This window comes from Muntiacus reevesi, chromosome 12 (genome assembly GCF_963930625.1).
Source record: "Muntiacus reevesi chromosome 12, mMunRee1.1, whole genome shotgun sequence".
In the NCBI taxonomy this organism is placed as follows: domain Eukaryota; kingdom Metazoa; phylum Chordata; class Mammalia; order Artiodactyla; family Cervidae; genus Muntiacus; species Muntiacus reevesi.
In genome coordinates this window covers 61645496-61664300 of record NC_089260.1, presented here as the reverse complement: position 1 = coordinate 61664300, position 18805 = coordinate 61645496, and the positions used below count along the sequence as shown (strand labels likewise).

The window sequence follows — 18805 nt, the reverse complement described above, 5'->3', positions numbered from 1 at the left end:
GAATGAAGGAGTGATGGGGCTGGTGAGGGTGCGGCATTCCTGCTTCAGGATGTCAGCAAGCCAGGTGGAGGGGCTGGAACTGGAGGTAGTTGATGCACCTGGTGGCTGCAAGGTCAATGTGGGGTCCTCCCTGCTTGCTCAAGGCTGCCTGAACCACGGCTGCAGGGTCTTCCTCAGATCTGACAACTCAAGCCCCTCGGGATCCAGCGCATACTCCAGGAACCTCCAGGTCAGCCCAAGGCTCTTCAAAGCAAAGAGCTGAGCTGCCACAGGGCCTTGTCCAGCTCCATCCCCTAGATGCCTCGGTTTGCCCCACCCCAGGTGGCCACACTTTGGACCAACCTCACATAATTTCCAGTGGCAGGTTCTGGGCCCCATCCCTAACTCACCGCCCCAGGGACTCTCTAGTATTAGGTTCTTCCAGGGAGGAGACATTCCCATCCCCTCCCCAAAGCATCCAGTATGTCCCCAGACTGTCTCCTGAATCTCTTCCTCCTGAATCCCTGGGGAGTGGGCCACTCCTGGGCACTGGGACACAGGAGGACCTTGGTCACACCCACCCTCTGCCTCAGTGCCTCAGTTTACCCATATGTAAAACTTGGGTTGCCCCAGCCCCTTGTCTCTTTACAGGTTTGGGAAATGTCGATATTAAAGCCCTAGCAGCTCTTTGGAAGAAAGATGCTCTATTTTCATGATTTTGTCCTCTAGCTTTCTGCCCACCACCTCCCTGGAACCTTCTGGAATTGCTGCCTGGGCCATACCAGGGGTTCAGGAAGCAAATCATTTCAGGCCTGGGAACATTCAAACACGGGCAATGGTTTTGTCCAAGTTCCTTTAGTTCAAAGGGAAGCAGGTTCAAAGCCACTCAGTATTGAAGTGGGGTCCTTGAGCCAGAAATATCCAGGAATGCCCAGCCTTGTCGCCGGGGAAGTCAGCTGGCAGAAAGGACTCTTCAGAAATGTGGGGAGGCCTGTAGAAAGGGCCTCCAGGTGTGGGCCACCCTGGGCACCAGGCCCAGGACCTCAAGCTGCAGCCGTGTGGGCCTGTAGGCATTGAGGTTGCTGTAGAAGGCGGGCGGGCCGTCATGGGGCCTCGGGGAGAAGTGGGCCTGTGGGGTCAGGGCCCCCCAAGGGCCGTAGTGGGGCTGGAACCTGGAGGCAAGCAGTGGGTTTGGGGCCAGGGGGCTGCCGGGCCCCGAGGACGTGGACAGACTCCGGGTCCGGGGGTTGCTGCAGGCCGATGGGCTATTGAAGGGGTTGGAGGACGTGCGGTCACTGGCGGAGCTGCTGCTGTCACTGAGGCGGCCGGACGGGGGCCCGGGGGCTGCTCCGGGTTGCAGGGGTGTGGCCAGCCTGGGCGACCTGAGGCCCATGACGGGCTTGGAGGAGGCGTAGAGGTGGCGGAACTCCTCATCGAACAGCTCCACTGGCTGGCCCGTGAACTTGGAGAGGATGTTCCGGTGCACGTGCCCACAGAGCCAGGTGAAGCTGGAGGGAGAGGAGGGAGAGTGAGGGGGCGACGGGGAGGCCGCGGGCACCCTGCTCCGGAGGAGGACCAGGAGGACGGCAGGCGTGCACATCACGCCTCCACACTGGCTCCTCCCACCCTGACTGAGCCCCTAGTGACCCTTCCCATGGATACCCAAGCTGAAGCTCAGAAGCAGCGCGTGTGTGTGTGTGTGTGTGTGTGTGTGTGTGCCTGCACGCGTGTGTGTGAGGTCATTTCAGTCATGTCTGACTCTTCGCGACCCTATGGGCTATTGCCTGCCAGGCTCCTCTGTCCATGGAATTCTCCAGGTAAGAACACTGGAGTGGGTTCCCATGCCCTCCTCCAGGGGATCTTCCCGACCCAGCGATCAAACCTGTGTCTCCCGCGTTGGCAGGTGGATTCTTTACCAGTAGTGCCACCTGGGAAGCCCCAGTGGATGTTTGCACGGAAGTAATTAAGATGCAGAGGGAATCCAACCTTGGGTCTCCTGGTGCTCAGATGAGAGCCCCTCAGAAGTCCCCATGGAGGCACAGAGGGGCCACGTGCTGGCCGAACGCCAGCGTCCCCCCACTGTGCTGCTAGGGGTCACCAGCCTCTGGGGCCGCAGCAGCCCCACCTGTGACATGCACGACATCCGCCTCTCCCAAACAAATGAGGCTCTGGACTGCTCCTTGGATGGCAGGGCTGTGGGCTCATGAAACTCGAAAGGGTGTAGCCAGGTTTTCAGGCAAATGGACTGGAACGGGTGGGAGGGGGAGGGTGAGTCCTATGCTTTGGGGGATGGAAGGAGAATAATGTGGGGGTGGGGGTGGGGACAGGACAGGAGAGATGCTACATGGAAGGTTTGCCTGGACACTGCGGGAGGACACCCTCAGGCAGAGGCCCTGAACTTCCCCCTCATTTACACATTTTATTGAAAACAAAATGCTTAAGGCATTTATGTGTTACTTTTATGATTCCCTAATTTAAACAAATTTCTTTCTATCTCTGATTGAAAACTCTGTTCATCACCCCACTCACCCCTAAAGAGGCAAGTGATAGCACCAAAGACTGTCAGGTTAGTCTTGATAGTCTAACTCTCAAGAGAATCAATAATGCGGGCCCAGGTCTGGCACAGTGGATACAGGAATGTCAGAGGGAGACAGGGTCACTGTGTGGAACAGAAGGGTCTCAGGCTGGGACCGAGGGTCTCAGCCTCCAGGCCCCGACTTGTCTTTCCGCCAAAAGGCAGGTCCAGCTTCTGGAGTCCCCTGCTCTGGGAGGCAGGCGGGGCCCATGCAAGGCTGGGGAAATCCTGGGAAGAACAATAAGGCTTTGTCCAAACCTCACCTCCCGCCCAGGAGCCACCCACACAACCCAGAGAGGCGGAAAGGTAATGCTGGCTCTGGCAGCCGGCTGACAGGGAGGCAGCACACTTGGACAGCAGCACTCTTGGCTACACTAGGAAGTCAATCGTGGAGCTTCCCTGGAGGTCCGGTGGTTAAGACTGCGCTTCTACTGCGGGGTTCAATCCCTGGTCTGGGAATTAGGATCCTGCAAGCTGCACAGAGCGGCCAAAAAAAAAAGAAATCGCCCTGTGTTTTTTGGAATCAGGCTAGATTAGACCAAGCAACTGCGTGCTTTCTGTAACAAAGAAGGTCCAAAGGTGCCCAGGCAGCGTTTCAGGCCCCGCAGCCCTGTGTGCCTAAGCCCCCGCCCAGCGCCCCCATGTCCTTACAGCGCCTGGGTGCTCCCTCCTCTCCGCACTCACTGTGTGCGGGTGCTCCCCCCTTACACCCCAAAGTCCACTCACCCTGTGCTCTAGATCTCACACTTTCTTTTATCACCACCCATGGTGAGAATTTTATTTTCATTGGGTTTTTCTTTTCTGACCCTTAAGTACATAGGGGCTTTCCTGATAGCTCAGTTGGTAAAGAATCTGCCTGCAACGCAGGAGACCTCAGTTCAATTCCTGGGTCGGGAAGATCCCCTGGAAAAGGGATAGGCCACCCACTCCAGTATTCTTGGGCTTCCCTGGTGGCTCAGCTGGTAAAGAATCCACCTGCAATTTGGGAGACCTGGGTTCAATCCCTGGGTTGGGAAGATCCCCTGGAGAAGGGAAAGGCTACTCTACTCATTCCAGTATTCTGGCCTGGAGAATTCCATGGACTTGCAAAGTGTCGGACGCGACTGAGCGACTTTCACTTTTCACAAGTGCATAGAATTGATTTGATCATAATCTTTGACTCAAGACTCATGCCAAAGATCTATTAATGGCACATTTACACTTACATAGCTTTACTTGGTTATTTTTAATAACCTAAGCACCTATGAACAGGGGAACATGGAAGCATATGAACAGGGAAGCCTGCTGCAGTCCACAGGGTCACAAAGAGCCAGACACAACTTAGCAACTGAACAACAAGCATCTACGAACCTACCACCCAAAATAAAAAACTAGCATCTTGACAATGACCTGCATTTACCCACATGGTCCCTTCCAGGAACATGTTTTTCCAGTTTCCCCAAAACAGAAGAAATCATCACCCAGAATCCTGTGTCATAGTTCCCATACTTTCCTTTTGCTATAATAAGAAAAAGTATTATATATTCTCAAAAGTACTGTCAGCCTTCCATATACTCAAGGATGAAAAATATTCAGAAAAAAAGTCTTCCAGAAAGTTTCAGAAACCAAGACTTGAATTTGCCAGTTGGCAACTATTTACATACAGTTTACACTGTTTTGGGTATTTTAAGTAATCAAGACATGAAGTATGCAGGAGAATGTGTGTAAGTTATATGCAAATTGGATACCATCTGATATGAGACACTTGGGTATCCTAGAATTTTGGTATCTGTGGGGATGCTAGAACCAGTCCTCTACAGATGATGAGGAACAATGGTAAATATTTTTATTTTACTTTTTTTTTTTAACATAAATGTCATCTTTGGGGTTTCTTTTTCTCTTAAATATTGCTGATTATTCATGTTATTTCTTATTGCTGTACTTCACTTGTCTTTGTTGTATGATATTCCACTGGGGTCTCTATCATCCATTCTCTCACTGATAGGCGTTTGAGTTGCTTCGATGGTTTTCCTGTTGACCGAGGAAGGAGCACCCTCTCGCACCAGTACTTACACTTGTCTTCTGATGTCTCACAGACCAGATTTTCTATCTAGGAGTGGAATTGCTGGGTAAAACCAGGTGAATATTCAGCTTTAGAGGAAATGCCTCTTTCCAAAGTTGCTGTGCTGATTTGAAAACCCATCGGCGATGTAGAAATTTGTAAGTCCACTATTTGTATGGTCAGTCTTTTTTTTTTTTTTTTTTTTGATGAATGACGATTAGGTATAAAATGGTAACTCTTTCTAGCCTTGATTTGCGTTTTCCTGATCACTGATGATGCTGAACATCTTTTCAGGCGTTTCCTCCTGCATGAAACGCCTGCTCTCACCTCTCGCCCACACTTCCATTGTGCTGTTTTTCATGTGTGGTTTGTGGGAGTTCACTGTGATTCTCAACGCTAGTCTTGTCAGGGCATCATGAAAACCTGTTCCCAGTTTGTAATCTGACATTTCACTTATTTTAAGCTGTCTTTCAGTGAACCAAAGTTCTTAACTGTAGCATAGTCAGATTTAGCAATCTTTTTTTTTTTTTTTTTTAGCAATCTTTTTTAGTCAGTGCTTTTTTGTGTTCTGTTTAACACAGAGGAGTGTCTATGTTAAGACACCTAATCCTTATCCTAAGGTCTAAAAGACATCCATCTCTATATTTTACTAAAAGTATTAAAGTTGTTTTTGACATTTAATTTCTTTTAATCTATTGGGAGGTGATTGTGCGTGTGTGCACACATGTGTGTGTATGTGTGAAGTAGAATCCAATTTTTCACATGGAGAATTTTTCTCCCGGTTTCACTGGGAGCTGGGTTCCCTACAGTTCTCAGGAATGAATGGCCTGGTGTGTCCTCAAGCCCACTGCCACCCTCCTCCTGAAAGTGAAAGTCGCTCAGTCATGTCCCACTCTGTGAAGCCCCAAGGACTGTAGCTCTCCAGACTCCTCTGTCCATGGAACTCTCCAGGCAAGAATGCCAGAGTGGGTAGCCATTCTGTTCTCCAGCAGATCTTCCCAACCCAGGAATTGAACTGGGATCTCCTGGTTCACTTTGCAGGTGGATTCTTTACCAGCTGAGCTACCTGGGAAGCCCTGGTGCCCCCCATATCAAGCCCAGCCTGAGATCCTTGTCAAGGAAGCTGGTGACCCTGGTCCAATCACCCAACCTCTTTGTGCCTTAGTTCCCCCATCTGTCAGTCAGAAGAATGATGCCTCCCTCTACGTGTGACAAAGATTAAATCCCTACTAAAGGTCTGACGGAACCTGGCCCAGGACCTGGCTCAATAAAGTGGTTCTGCTTCCTTCTGCCTTTTCCAAGATCAAAGCCACCCTTGAATGGTGAGCTCTAAGGGCAAATACACATGAACACAGAGAGGCCTGATTGTCCTTGTGGAAAATAAGAGAAGGCCTCCCCCCTCCTTCATCTTCTCTTTCAGAATTCCTTTCTCTGTCCTTTTCGAACATAAGGGAATCTTTTTAATAGCTAAATAAGCTATTAAAATTGTTTAATTTACCACCTGGTGACTCAGGTGGTAAACAATCAGCCTGCAATGCGGAAGACCTGGGTTCGATCCCTGGGTTAGGAAGATCTTCTGGAGAAGGGAACGGCAACCCATTCCAGTATTCTGGCCTGGAGAATTCCATGGACAGAGAAGCCTGGTGGGCTACACTCCATGGGGTTGCAAAGAGTTGGACATGACTGAGTGACTTTTACTTTCACTTTCAAGGCACTTGCCAGCCGCACTACCAGTTCCTCCGAGATGGGGACAGGGGAGGTAACTGCCTAGTGGTGGAGGGGGCCGTGGATATGCCCTCGCCACATCTACGGATGCCACTACGACAGAAGATGGACATACTTTAGGCCAAAGGAATTTGAGAAGCAGGTGCAGGAAGGACTTTCTGACCTCCCCCTTGTCCCTGAAGCTGGTCACACTTTAAATGGATGCATTATCTGGCATATGAATTAATATCTCTATACACTGTCTATATTAAAATAATGAAACATTTTGAAAGTAAAATAGGGCCCCCAAAAACAACAAAGCAAATTGCACAGCTTTAGAATCACACCTGAGAAATCTGAGAAAGGAAATGAGGAAACGTCCTATTGCAATGCAAAGGGAAACCAAGGCACTTAGAAGTGTCTCCCTACCTGGAATTCCTCCCAGGAAGGACCCAGATTTCCCTCTTTCTCCCAGGTGGGTTCTGTCTCCAGCCTCATGTAGGTGATGAGTCCCCAGTTCCCCCAGGAGCTGCTGGTGGGGGCGTGGGCCTGAGCAGTTGGGGCTGCTTTGCACCAACCTCAGCCTTGGCCTCCTCGAAGCCCCAACAGAAGGTGGAACCCAGCGCTTACCTGTACGATCCGCACAGAACGTATCTCCAGTCTGAGATGATGAACTTCTCCCGGATTTGGCCGGAGAACTTCCTGCCTGACTTGGCACAGTACACCTCTCCTTCCACGCTCCGGATGGAGATGTTCTGTGGAAGGGAAGTCAAGGTGTCCTTACTATGTATTTATGGATACACACCTGTCTAGAAAATGTCTGAAAGGATGCTCAGCAAGAGCAAATGGGTTATCTCTAGTTGGTGGGATTATGGGCCATTTTTATGCTCTCCTTGGCTGAATCTTCTAAATTTTCTTCCATATCCTGACATTATTTGAGTAATGAAGAAGAAAAGAAAGGGGAGATGGTAGAATTCAAACAAAGCAGAAAACAGGAGTGATAGGATGCTCTTCTAGTTCAGGCCCTAAGCACATCCCTCGGAATCCTCCCGCCCTCTCTCCCCCGTCACTGTGTCTTGGGGGCTGTGTGTTCCTTATGGCGCAGCTGCACAGCTTTTGAGCAGGATGGGGTTGAGATCCTCTGAATCCAAGTCCAGGGGTGTGAGTTCAGCTGCTTCTGATGGGGAAAGCGATCCCATCACGGGTTTATGGTACCCTTCATTAGTAGGGCTTCCCTGATAGCTCAGTTGGTAAAGAATCTGCCTGCAAAGCAAGAGACCCCAGTTCAACTCCTGGGTCAGGAAGATCCACCAGAGAAGGGATAGGCTATCCACTCTAGTATTCCTGGGCTTCCTTTGTGATTCAGCTGGTAAAAAATCTGCCCGCAATGCAGGAGACCTGGGTTTGAACCCTGGGTTGGGAAGATCCCCTGGAGAAGGAAAAGGCTACCCACTCCAGTATTCTGGCATGGAGATTCCATGGACTGTATAGCCCATGGGGTCACAGAGTAGGACACGACTGGGCCTCACTTTCACACTGCAAGGAAGGGCCATCTGACCTGGACTTTGAGCAAGAAGTAAATGTTTACTATAGTGAGATGGGGGCATGTGTTACCACAGCATAACTTATCCTATCCTCACACAAAGTACCTTTCACACCATCATGGGGCCCTACCTTGAGGTGAGTGTCAGAGATCTGGGCTTTGTCACACATCTCCTGGAAGAGCTCCACGCCTCCCTGGTCCAGGAGCACACAGACGAACACCCCGCGCTTGTTGGCCGCTTCTAGGATGTCACAGAAGATCTCCACGTCTGTGAACACGTCCATCAGGATGGCCAGGACCTGGGCCAGGGCAGAGGGGTCAGACAGCAGAAGGTCAGGGCCAGGTGCTAACTGGTTTTGGCCTAACTCCTCAGTCCCAGCGGGCCTGGGAGAGCTGGTCCCGTGAGTGCTGCACTGGAGGTGGTGGGGGATGACGGGGCAGGACTATGGACGCATGCAGAGCTGCAGCGGGACCCTACCCCTCGTCTCTGGCCACTCCTCATATCCTCTGGCCTCTCTTCCCACTGCTGGAGTGGAAAGTGCAGAGGAGAAAGGAGAGGAAAGCAAAAAGAGGAGGCAGAGAGGTGGAGATGAGACCAGGCGAGGTGCTGGGGCAGAATCACAGGAGAGAGACAGATTTACAGTTATGGGTTCTCAGCTGTTTGGAGCTCGAAGGCACTCTATGGCCACTGGCTTTCAAATTTTTTTTTTTTTAATCAAATGTTTTTAAGTCTCAAACCAGACCCTTGTGGAGACCCCAGGAAGTATAAACTAGACTGGATACTGAGCTGCCCCAGTGGGTGGAGAAGGGAGTCCTGCTCAACCAGCAGGTACTGCGTCGTCCGGCAGAGCAGAAACTCGGGGGGTGAGGGGGTCTAGATATCCAGTCACAGGGAGAGAAGTACGTGTTCCTGCCAGGCACCCATTCATCCAACTTGTGCCAACAGCACCCCAAGCTCATTTTATCTTATTTTTGACCACGCCGCAAGGCTTATGGGATATTAGTTCCCCAGCCAAGCATTGACAAGTAGATTATTCAGCAGCCATTAAAATGATCATTATAATGATTACATAGAGACTATAAGGAATAGTGAAATGTTTAAGCAAAACTTGCTGCTTAGTATAATGCTCACCAAATATCTATTAACAATTAACTAAGTGAAAAAAGAAAACAAAGGACAAAATGCTAGCATGTCTACTATGATTGCCAGCGAGGAAAGGAGGTGTATACGTAGACAAGTGCAAAACCAAAATGGCAGTCATATTTGGCTGGGGGACTATGGTGATTTTTTTCTTCAATGTCACCTGTAATAATAATGTTCTGCCACTTTTCTAATAATTACAATACATTTTTTTGGACCATAAACACCTGGAAGTAGCAAGAACAAGAAGAGTGTCACAGAGAGAGGGGAAGGAGTTGGCTGGCACCTACATGGAGCTGACTTGCTGCTAAGTTGCTCTGGGTGTCTGGACAGTGGAGGGGACCACTGAGAAATTGTTCACCCTGGGTTATAGGTCACTAGAGATGTTTAGAACTACGGCTCTGTTAACACACAGTTAAGTACATGTGTGTGTGTTAGTAGCTCAGCCATGTCCGACTCTTTGTGACCCCATGGATGGTAGCCCACCAGGCTCCTCTGTCCATGGGATTCTCCAGGCGAGAATACTGGAGTGGGTTGCCATGCCCTCCTCCAGGGGATCCTCCCAAGCCAGGGATCGAACCAGGGTGTCCCTGGGCAGATTCTCTACCGTCTGAGCCGCCAGAGAAGCAAGCGATTAAGTACATGTACACATTAAAGCTTATGGCACCAATAACTCTGAGGACCTCTCTCCTGAAAGACAAATGCCTCCTCCTCCAAAGTACTGGCAAAAGAGACAATTCTCTCCCCTTAGGAGGTCAGTAAATCCTCCCAGCTGTGTCCCAGTGAGTCCCTGTTTCCCAGAGCCAGGCTGGTAAGTGGGTGACTAATGGACAGAGAAGTGTTTTTTGTTGGGTTTACAAAAAGCCCAGCATCCTAATGTAAGGGATGCTTGAAAGGACAGGCTTATGCGCATCCAGGTTCATTTTGTTTGCCTCCTGTTGGCACTGTCTCCCAGCTGGATTAATTCAAGGTCAGTAACCTCTTCCAGGGGCTCCCCAGGTGACATTAGTTAAAGAACCTGCCTGCCAGTGCAGGAGACATGAGACTCGGGTTCAATCCCTGGGTCAGTAAGATCTCCTGGAGGAGGGCATGGCAACCCACTCCAGTATTGCCTGGAGAATCTCATGGACAGAGGAGCCTGGTGGGCTGCAGGCGATGGCCTGGCAAAGAGTAGGACACGACTGAGGTGACCAGCACACAGGCATGCAGCTTCTTCCATCCCCTGTGTGAGAGTCCCCCCTCACAGGGCCTGGTGAGCTGAATGATGAAATCCCAAAAGGTGCGTCTACATTTTAACCATCAAAACCATGGCTGGGACCTCATTTGGAAAAAAAGTCTTTGCAGATGCAAGTAAGACTCTCAAGCTGAGATCATCCTGGACGTTCTGTTCATGTGTGCTAAGCTGCTTCAGTCATGTCTGACTTTTTGAGACCCTGTGGACTGTGGCCCACCAGGCTCTTCTGTCCATGGGATTCTCCAGGCAAGAATATTGGAATGGTTACCAATTCCTTCTCCAGGGGACCTTACTGACCCAGGGGTCGAACCTGCATCTCTTACGTCTTCTGCATTGGCAGGTGGGTTGTTCACCACTGTACCACCTGGGAATCTTCTGAGGGCCAATCAGACGGACCAGCATGGAGGCATGGGGTTGGCTGAGAAGGAGAAGGAGGTACTTCCAGTGCTAAGGAAGGAAGTCAGCCTGAGACCACAGCCTGGCTGGGCAGCTCTGGAAATCTGGAGCCTCAGAGAGATGGAGGGACCCAGTCAGGGGGCTGCGGGTCTGCTGGGGCAGTGCCTACAAGCAGCATTCATCCTGCGGAGACCTCGAATCATGGCTGAGGACCCTCCACTACCAGCCAGGCAGACGTGAGTTTCTCATGGGCTGGAAATCCCGCTGCCTTGGGGAAGGCAGGAGGCGGGGAGAGGCGATTTGGGTCCTGATGGGGCCACCAACCATGTTGGGGCCAGTTGTTGGAGGCACTTACCACCCCACGCCCCACTTTGTCATTTGATTGCTACTCTTCCCTCTTTCTCTCATAGGTGCTGATACTCCCTTAAAAAACAAAACATAATTTTCACTCTTTTTTTATTTATGCCTCGCGGCATGCGGGATCTTAGTTCCCTGACCGGGGATTGAACCCGTGCCCCCTGCAGTGGAAGCGTGGAGTCCTGGAGTCCCTGATGCTCCCTTTTTGTGTTTGCTTTTGGTTGATGTGTAATAACTGCAGCAACGATTTCCTGAGCACCTACTCTCAGCCATACGTTTGTTTCCTGTGACCTTCACAACACCAGGACCCTGCCTTCCCTGGTGAAGAACAGGGGTGCAGAGATGTTAAGTAACCTGCCAAAAGCCTCAGGGCTGGAAGGCTGGAGATGCCCTAGATCCCAACCCAGAGCCACCCTCCCAACCAGTCTACTGTGGGCTAGGAGAAGGACTCATCTCAGTTTACATCAGATGCAGTCTGTCCCTTCTCTGCTTGTAGGTTAGGGATGGGTAGGGAAGGAGAGTCAAGCCTGAGAGGGTTGGGGGACCCCAGAGAGCAGAGCTCAAAGAGAATGTGGGCAGAGAGGGCCCAGGTCGACCCTCCACCATCACCTATCTGCTGACCACAGGGTGAGGGGCCAAGATCCCTTAGAAAGGCAGCTGCGAGAGGCCCATCCGCTCCGATCATGTGCCCCCCGCTAGTGTCACCTCTGCTGTGCCTCGTGCTTCTTGCCCTCCACACCTTTCTGCAGCAGTGACAATACACCAGCGCTGAGCCCCAGCACCCAGAGCGGAAGAGGGACTTACTCTAGGGAATCCCCGTGCGAAGGGAGACCGGCCAATTGCAGATCCCAGGAGGATGGTGGGGGCGAGGGGTGGGCAAGGAGCACTTCCACTGGCCTTTGGAGGCCACCCCACCCCATCCTGGTGGGACTGGGCTCTGATGCCAGTGGAGGCGCCCTGTTGCCCGTGACCTCCGCAGGCCTGGGGGGCTGGACCCCTCTCTCCCAGGTCTGCCCCTCCCTCAGTGGCCCCTGTCAGAGGAACAACCAGAGAGCTCGCCATGGGGACCCTGGTGGTGCTCAAGGCCCTGGAGTCCCGGTTACTAGGTGTGGGGCGGGGGGGCACGCTCAGCTTCCTGGGTGCGTGGTGGGGTGGGGGCAGGTTTCCTGCTGGGTCCCATCCCTGGGCCTTGTTCTCTGTTCAGCTGCTCTCAGGGCAGGGGCTCGGCCTGGAAAGGTGGTCCTTGACACCTAGGGGTGGGGCATGGAGCTTCTCTGGAACCAGCTTATAGCTGCCCCTTGCTCCTCTGCATTGCCCCACACCCCCACCACCTCCCCAGGGAGCTGGGTGGAGTTTTCTTTCTGCAAGGAAAGGGAGAGAAAGAGGAATCCCGGCAGGGCTGGGGGGGGCCTGTCTGTTCAGGATCTCCAACGCTTTGGCCTCAGGACCTCTTTACACTCTTAAAGATTACTGAGGCTTCCAAACAGCTTTGTTTATGTGGATTACAACTATTGATATTTGTCATATTAAAAACAAACTGAGAAAATGTTTAATGTTTATTAAACATTATTTTAAAACAACTAATATTTGTTACTTAAAGCAAGATTAAATTCATCACATGCTAACATGAATAACAATTTTAAGGCAAAAATAACTATACTTTCAAAGCAACAACAACACAATGGAGTGAACAGAATGGCATTATTTTTCAGTTTTGCAAATCTCTGTGGTGTCTGGCTTAACAGGAGACAGCTGGTTCTCATATGGCTCCTGTAGCAAACTGCTGTGATGTGTTGTTTGCAGGGAAGCATATAAAGATAGTCCAACCTCACACAAATGAGTGGTTAGAAAGGGCAGTACCTCACAGACCCACTGGAGGGGTCTTGGAACCTTTGGGGATCCTGGACCACACTTGGAAGATGGCTTATTCATGTTTTTTGTTCTCTGTATTTTGTGATACTTTGACATCCCAGGGTTAATTTATTATTAGAGATGGCAAACACCTTGCCTAGGAGCAGCCTCTGAGATGCTAACCAAGCAATCCAGACCCATGTCCCAAGCCTTCGTTATCTAACTCTCCAGCATCCTGACAATATTTCCCTTCCCACCCTAAATCACCCCAGTGCCAAATACAGGACAACCAGGGACCACCTGTGTCTCCGAGCCTGCGGAACTATTCAAACGAACCAATTCTCAACAATTTACCTCGCCCGCCCTGCCTTCCCTGCAAAACCACAATAAAGACTTATGCCCATGCATTCCCTGGCTCCTCTGCCACCGCCCCCCCACAAGACTCTGGTGCTCCCCACATGGCCCTGCATGGTGTGCAGTGCCTCCTGCTTCTGCTGCTAAGTCACTTCAGTCGTGTCTGACCCTGTGCGACCCCATAGACGGCAGCCCACCAGGCTCATCCATCCCTGGGATTCTCAAGGCAAGAACACTGGAGTGGGTTGCCATTTCCTTCTCCAATGTGTGAAAGTGAAAAGTGAAAGTGAAGTCGCTCAGTCGTGTCAGACTCGTAGTGACCCCATGGACTGCAGCCTACCAGGCTCCTCCGTCCATGGAATTTTCCAGGCACGCGTACTGGAGTGGGGTGCCACTGCCTTCTCCCACTTCTAGGGAACTACAAGTAAAGTCCTCTTCCTTCCTGATAGTCCTTTCCAGGTCTCCCTGCCTCCAGGGCATTCAGCCCTCTCCCTCCTCTTGACCTCTGCACTCGACCCACCCTAGGCCTGGAGTTCCTTTCCCTCCCTTCTCTGCTCAGCAAACTCTTACTCAGCCTCTGAAACTCAACTCACAGGTCACCTCTTCTGTGAAGCCTGCCTTAGTCATGCTCCCCTCTGCTCCCAGGCACAGAGGGTTGTTCAAGCCCAGTGTCCCCTCCACTGCCCTAAGGGCAGGTGGCTGGGAGGAGGGGTGCCTCTTGCTGGGTGCAGGGCCTGGCCCATGTAGGCTTCATGGAATAGAGGGATGAGAGCAGAACGGGAAACAGGGAGAACTCCTGCTCCATAGGGAATGTAAACTGCTCTGGGAAACACCCCGCAGGCTGGCTCTGTTCATCCCTCTCTGTTCTCTTCTGGGGGGGCTGAAGCCGTAGGACAGGGGGAACACAAACCTGTTCCCACCCTCCTCCTCTGTGTGGGTGCTGCCTCCCATGGACCGCCTGTGACTGGGGATCCAGCCTCCCTGGCATCCCTGTGGGAACAGGTCAGTGGTCACTCCAGAGCTGTGTGTGTGTGTGTGGTGTGTGTGTGTGTGTGGTGTGTGTGTGGTGTGTGGGAGTGATGTCACAAACTGCCTGCCGGAGCCTGACAGCTAACAAAATGGGTGAAGGTCTTCGGGGCCTTCCTTGACTTTGTTGCAGTTTAGTTGCTCAGTTGTGTCTGACTCTCTTGCCACCCCATGGGCTGTATGGCCTGCCAGGCTCCTCTGTCCATGGGACACGCTTTTGAGCAAAGTCTGGGAGCTCGTGGAGGACAGAGGAGCCTGGTGTGCTGCAGTCCGTGGGGTCACAAAGAGTCAGACACGACTGAGCGACTAAACAACGAGAACAACGTCAGGGCCTGGGACGAGAGGGACTGGTGAAGAGGGCGGTGAAGGTGACCCACCCAAGGGGTGGCCTCAACTCAGCACCCGCAGAGCCAGTCTTCTGACTTGCTAAGAGGAGCTGGGAATTCTTACTGTTAAGTGGAATCTTCTGATTTTTAAATGTTGTCCTAAATTTGTAACATGCTGTGTGGACAGAGCAAAGGACAGCAGCAGGCCTCCAGTTCACAGGGGTGAAGAGAGAGAAGCCTCCCTCTGTGGGGTCAGGGGAGGAGAAGGATTTGTCGGGGGTGGGGGGGGGACAGTGTTTCACAAGCCCTCACCTGGCTACTTTCCAGGCGCCTCACTCCCCCTTTAAGCTGCAGCTGTGGTTGAGAATTTCGCCACCACCACTGGTCCCCGCCCCTTGGGAGAGCTCTGAACTTCAGCACAGAGAGGCCAGAGGTCCTCTTAGGAACAGGCCCTGGGAGCTGGAAAGGACCCTCGTCCAGTGTGGAATCTGGGGCCTGGGGAGGCCCAGGGACTTGCCCTGGGTCATGCGGCCCACCCCAGGCAGTGCGGGCACTCCTGACTGCCTGCCTGAGCCCATCAGCAAAACATGAGCAAAACGTGAAATATTGCTCTGAAGTAGCCCAGCAACGTCAAAGTCGATGCTCCACCACTTATTACCTTCTATTTTGTTGTTCAGAATTCTACTCCCTCTCTTCTTTTAAGCACAGCTTCCCCAATGCTGGTGGCTTCTTCTGGAACCATAAGATTTCACACAGGGACCTTGGTCCAGTGGCTAAGGCTCTGCACTCCCAGTGCAGAGGCCCCACTTTCGTTTGCTGGTTGGGGAACTAGATCCCACATGCTGCAACTACAATCAAAGATCCCATGTGCTGCAATAAGATCAAAGGTCCCATATGCTACAACTAAGACCTGGTGCAGCCAAATACATAAAGATTAAAAAAAAAAAAAGGATTTCACACAGTATTGGACTTGAGAGGGGAGTCCATCATGAGAATGGGATCTTAGCAGAAAAGGAGCTTAAATATCAATTTATTCTTTTTCGAGTTCTTTTAAATATAACAGAATTAATGCTTTGGTGGCTCAGATGGTAAAGAATCCGCCTGTGATGCAGGAGACCCAGGGTTGATCTCCAGGTTGGGAAGATCCCCTGGAGAAGGAAATGGTTACCCATTCCAGTATTCTTGCCTGGAGAATCCCCATGGACAGAGGAGCCTGGTGGGTTACAGTCCATGGGGTCACAAAGAACTGGACATGACTGAGCGACTAACACGCACACATATGCATGTAAAGTAAATAATTTGAGTGGTGAGACAGGGAGACCCTTTACAGATAACAAAGTCTTCTCCTGGGAGGCCATTCTCGCCCCTGCCCCTCTGCAGTTTTGGGAGGAGAGGAGGCACCCATACCCTTCTGCTGAGTAGTCCCTTTGTGCACATGGGTAGAACGACCCGCTCCCCCATTCCCGGGCCGACAGGGGGCAGCCCCTGTGGATCCACAGCTCCAGGAGCAGCAGGAGAACTCCTGACCAAGTGACAATCTCCGTGCCGTAAATTCTGCCAGCTAAGCTCTGGTCTTGAAGGATTTTTCTTCCTCTAAAGTCACCTATTAAAAGGTAAATGCTCTGGAGAGGGAGAAATCTTTTCTGCTGCTTCCTCTGTCCTCTGCCGACCACCAGCTGGATTCAAGCACTGTGCTGAATTTGTGGACCGACAGGCTCAGACGAGTCCCAGAGGAAACGGGACAGGTTTGCGTCCCAGTGGAGCAGCCCCTTCATTCAGAAGCACAGACGCGAGGCGCCTCGCCTAGCCTGGGGAACTCTGGAAAGTCTGCCTGAGAAGGGGGCTCAGTCCCTTTTGGTCTTGAGGAGTAGGTGTTAGAGGAGATGCCAAGAAGGTGAGGGGGCTCCAGGCAGAAGGAACAGCATGTGCAGAGGCCTCAAGACAGAGCCTGGTGAGTTTGAAAATCTCCAGGTCACCCAGGATTGAGTGGCAGAACAGGGGAGAGGAACTGGAGGGGCTGTGAGCCGCGTTTCGGAGTCAGCTCTTCCCAGTGAGGGAAGTGGGAGCCTCTAAAGGCTCCAAGCAGTAAAGGGGACAAGTTCAGTTTGAAGTATAGAAAAATTGTCTACAGGGACTCCCCTGACTGTCCAATGGTTAAGACTGCGCTTCCACCACAGGCAGCACAGGTTCAAGCCCTGGTCGGGGAACTAAGATTCTACAGGCCATGTGGCGTGGCCAAAATGTAAAAAGTGTTTACAGCAGCTTGGAGAGTAGGTGGTCGGGGATCGAGATGGGAGAGGAGAGTCAGAAGGGAAGCTATTGTAGGAGTTCCAGTGATGCGTGGCCAGGAAACCCAGATGGTGACAAGGGGGAATTTGGAAGTCAGTGATCTAGGGCCAGGCAGAGAGAAACATCCCTGGTTCCACCCTACGCTCCAGTCATCTGGACTGCATGTCTTAGAGCAGGAGGCACCCCTTTCTCCTTTCCTCCAACCCCCCACTCCCACTCCCACCCCTGTGGCCAAGGAGGCGCGGGCTCCACCATCGATACCTGGCTGGTCCGGGTGATACAGCGGCGGATGAGGTCCCTGATGTTGCTGTGCTTGTCTGTCTGGAAGTACACGGTGGCACTGGACTTCTCCTTCAGGTAGGGCTTCTCAGCGGAGGCCCAGGTGTGCAGCAGGGCCGGCTCGCTGCCCTCTGAGGCCACGGGGAAGTAGGTACCTGATTGCAGGGAGCAGGAGTCGAGCCCCTTGGAGCCTGCCTCGGCCGCCCCTGGGGGCTCTGGGGCACAGGGGGGCTCCTTGGCCTGGGCCTGGATGTACTGGGCCTCCACGGAGGACAGGAAGTCCACCTCGCCTTCCTGGCTGAGCGCCTGCCAGTAAGCCTCGGGACCCCCATCCAAGAGGGCGTCTGTGGCCAGCCGGGCGCTCTCATTGTCGCTGAAGTCAGCCCTGGCTGGCCGGACCCACTGGCTCTTGACATCTTCCAGGCGTTTCTGGATCTTGCCCACGTGTCTTGCCCGGCTCATGCTGCCCTGATCCTGAGTTGTGGTGGGGGGCGGGGAGGTGGGGAGCGGCTGGCACCTGAGCCCTTCCTGATGTCAGGGCCACACCGCCCAAGAGGAGCGGGACTCCTGGCACCTCTGGGAATCACCCGTTCCTGGCACTGCTGTGCGGCCTGCAGCCAGGAGTAGCTGCTCCGAGGAGGTGGTTTACTGCTGTCCGGAGCAATACTTCACAGGGCTCATCACCCACTGCCAGGGGTTGGCTTATCTCTGAGCAATGCCCGCCCTGCCCGCCGGCCAGGAGGGCCGGCTCCTTCATGCCTGGGCACACTCAGCCCTGGGAGACTTCCTCTCCTCCCAGCAGTCACAGTGAACCAGCTTTCCAGCTTGTTGTGCAATTCTCCCTGAGCTCCTCAGGCCCCACTTACAAAGCCAGCAGGCTCTCCCAGCTCCGGTGTCACCCTGGTGCCTTGGGAACCCTCCTGAGCTCTTCAGTACAGATGTCGATTAGTTCAAAGACAACAGTTTTCCTGCCAAGTTCCTGCGATCCTGCGTCCATCCGGTCCCTGTGTGAGAAGGGAAACTGGATGCTTGCCAGGCAGAACTGTTTGCCTGGTGTTCCTCCTTTCTCTCGGTGACTCCCCAAGTTCCCAGACCTCCCCATCCCCTGGAAAAGCCTTCTCTCCCATCTCTCTTTCCTTCTTGTGTTTGCCATGGTGGTGCTTGAGCAGAACCACCAGAGAGGTACCAATCCTGGGGCCAGCAGTAGGCTGTTGGAAGTGTCTGCTTGGAATACTATCTGGAGAATCTTCAGTTATGTCAGACCCACGGACCAATGGGATTGGTTGTTCGCAGTGCTGGAGGGGCAGGTGGCCGCAGGTGTGTTTTAAGTAGATGAACCCCTAAGGGGGAAGCCACATTTTCTTTCCAGATCAGGGAATCATCAATTCCATGTCAATGGATTGCAAAACCTAGAGTCCTAGTGTTACCAAATCAGGTCTCGCTGCTCGACACTCAAAAATCAGTTCTCCAGATAGAGACAAACGTTGGTAAAAAGGAAAAGTTGCCTTTAATCAGAATTCTGGCAATTTGGGGAGATGGTGGATGCAGTGTCCCTGTAAAACCACCTCCTGATATTCTGCTCAGCCATGAGATTTTTAAAGAGAAAAAGGGAAGTAGTCTCAGTTACTCTATGAGATAAGGACTCAGGTTCATCACTGTCCCCCACTGCATGCAGGCTTGTTGACCTCTTGTGATCTTTCTTAAGATGCA

At 52.2% G+C, this 18805-nt stretch overlaps 1 protein-coding gene across 1 annotated transcript; it reads right to left on the bottom strand.

Annotated features, from left to right (window-relative positions):
* Nucleotides 1-952: 952 nt before the first annotated feature.
* FAM83A (family with sequence similarity 83 member A) lies at nt 953-17728 on the bottom strand. The gene is made up of 4 exons (XM_065903345.1): nt 17078-17728; nt 7974-8141; nt 6930-7054; nt 953-1487 (listed from the first exon to the last, which is right to left on the bottom strand). Exons 1-4 carry the CDS (start codon nt 17555-17557, stop codon nt 953-955), a joined length of 1308 nt encoding a protein of 435 aa, XP_065759417.1. The 5' UTR covers nt 17558-17728.
* Nucleotides 17729-18805: the final 1077 nt, after the last annotated feature.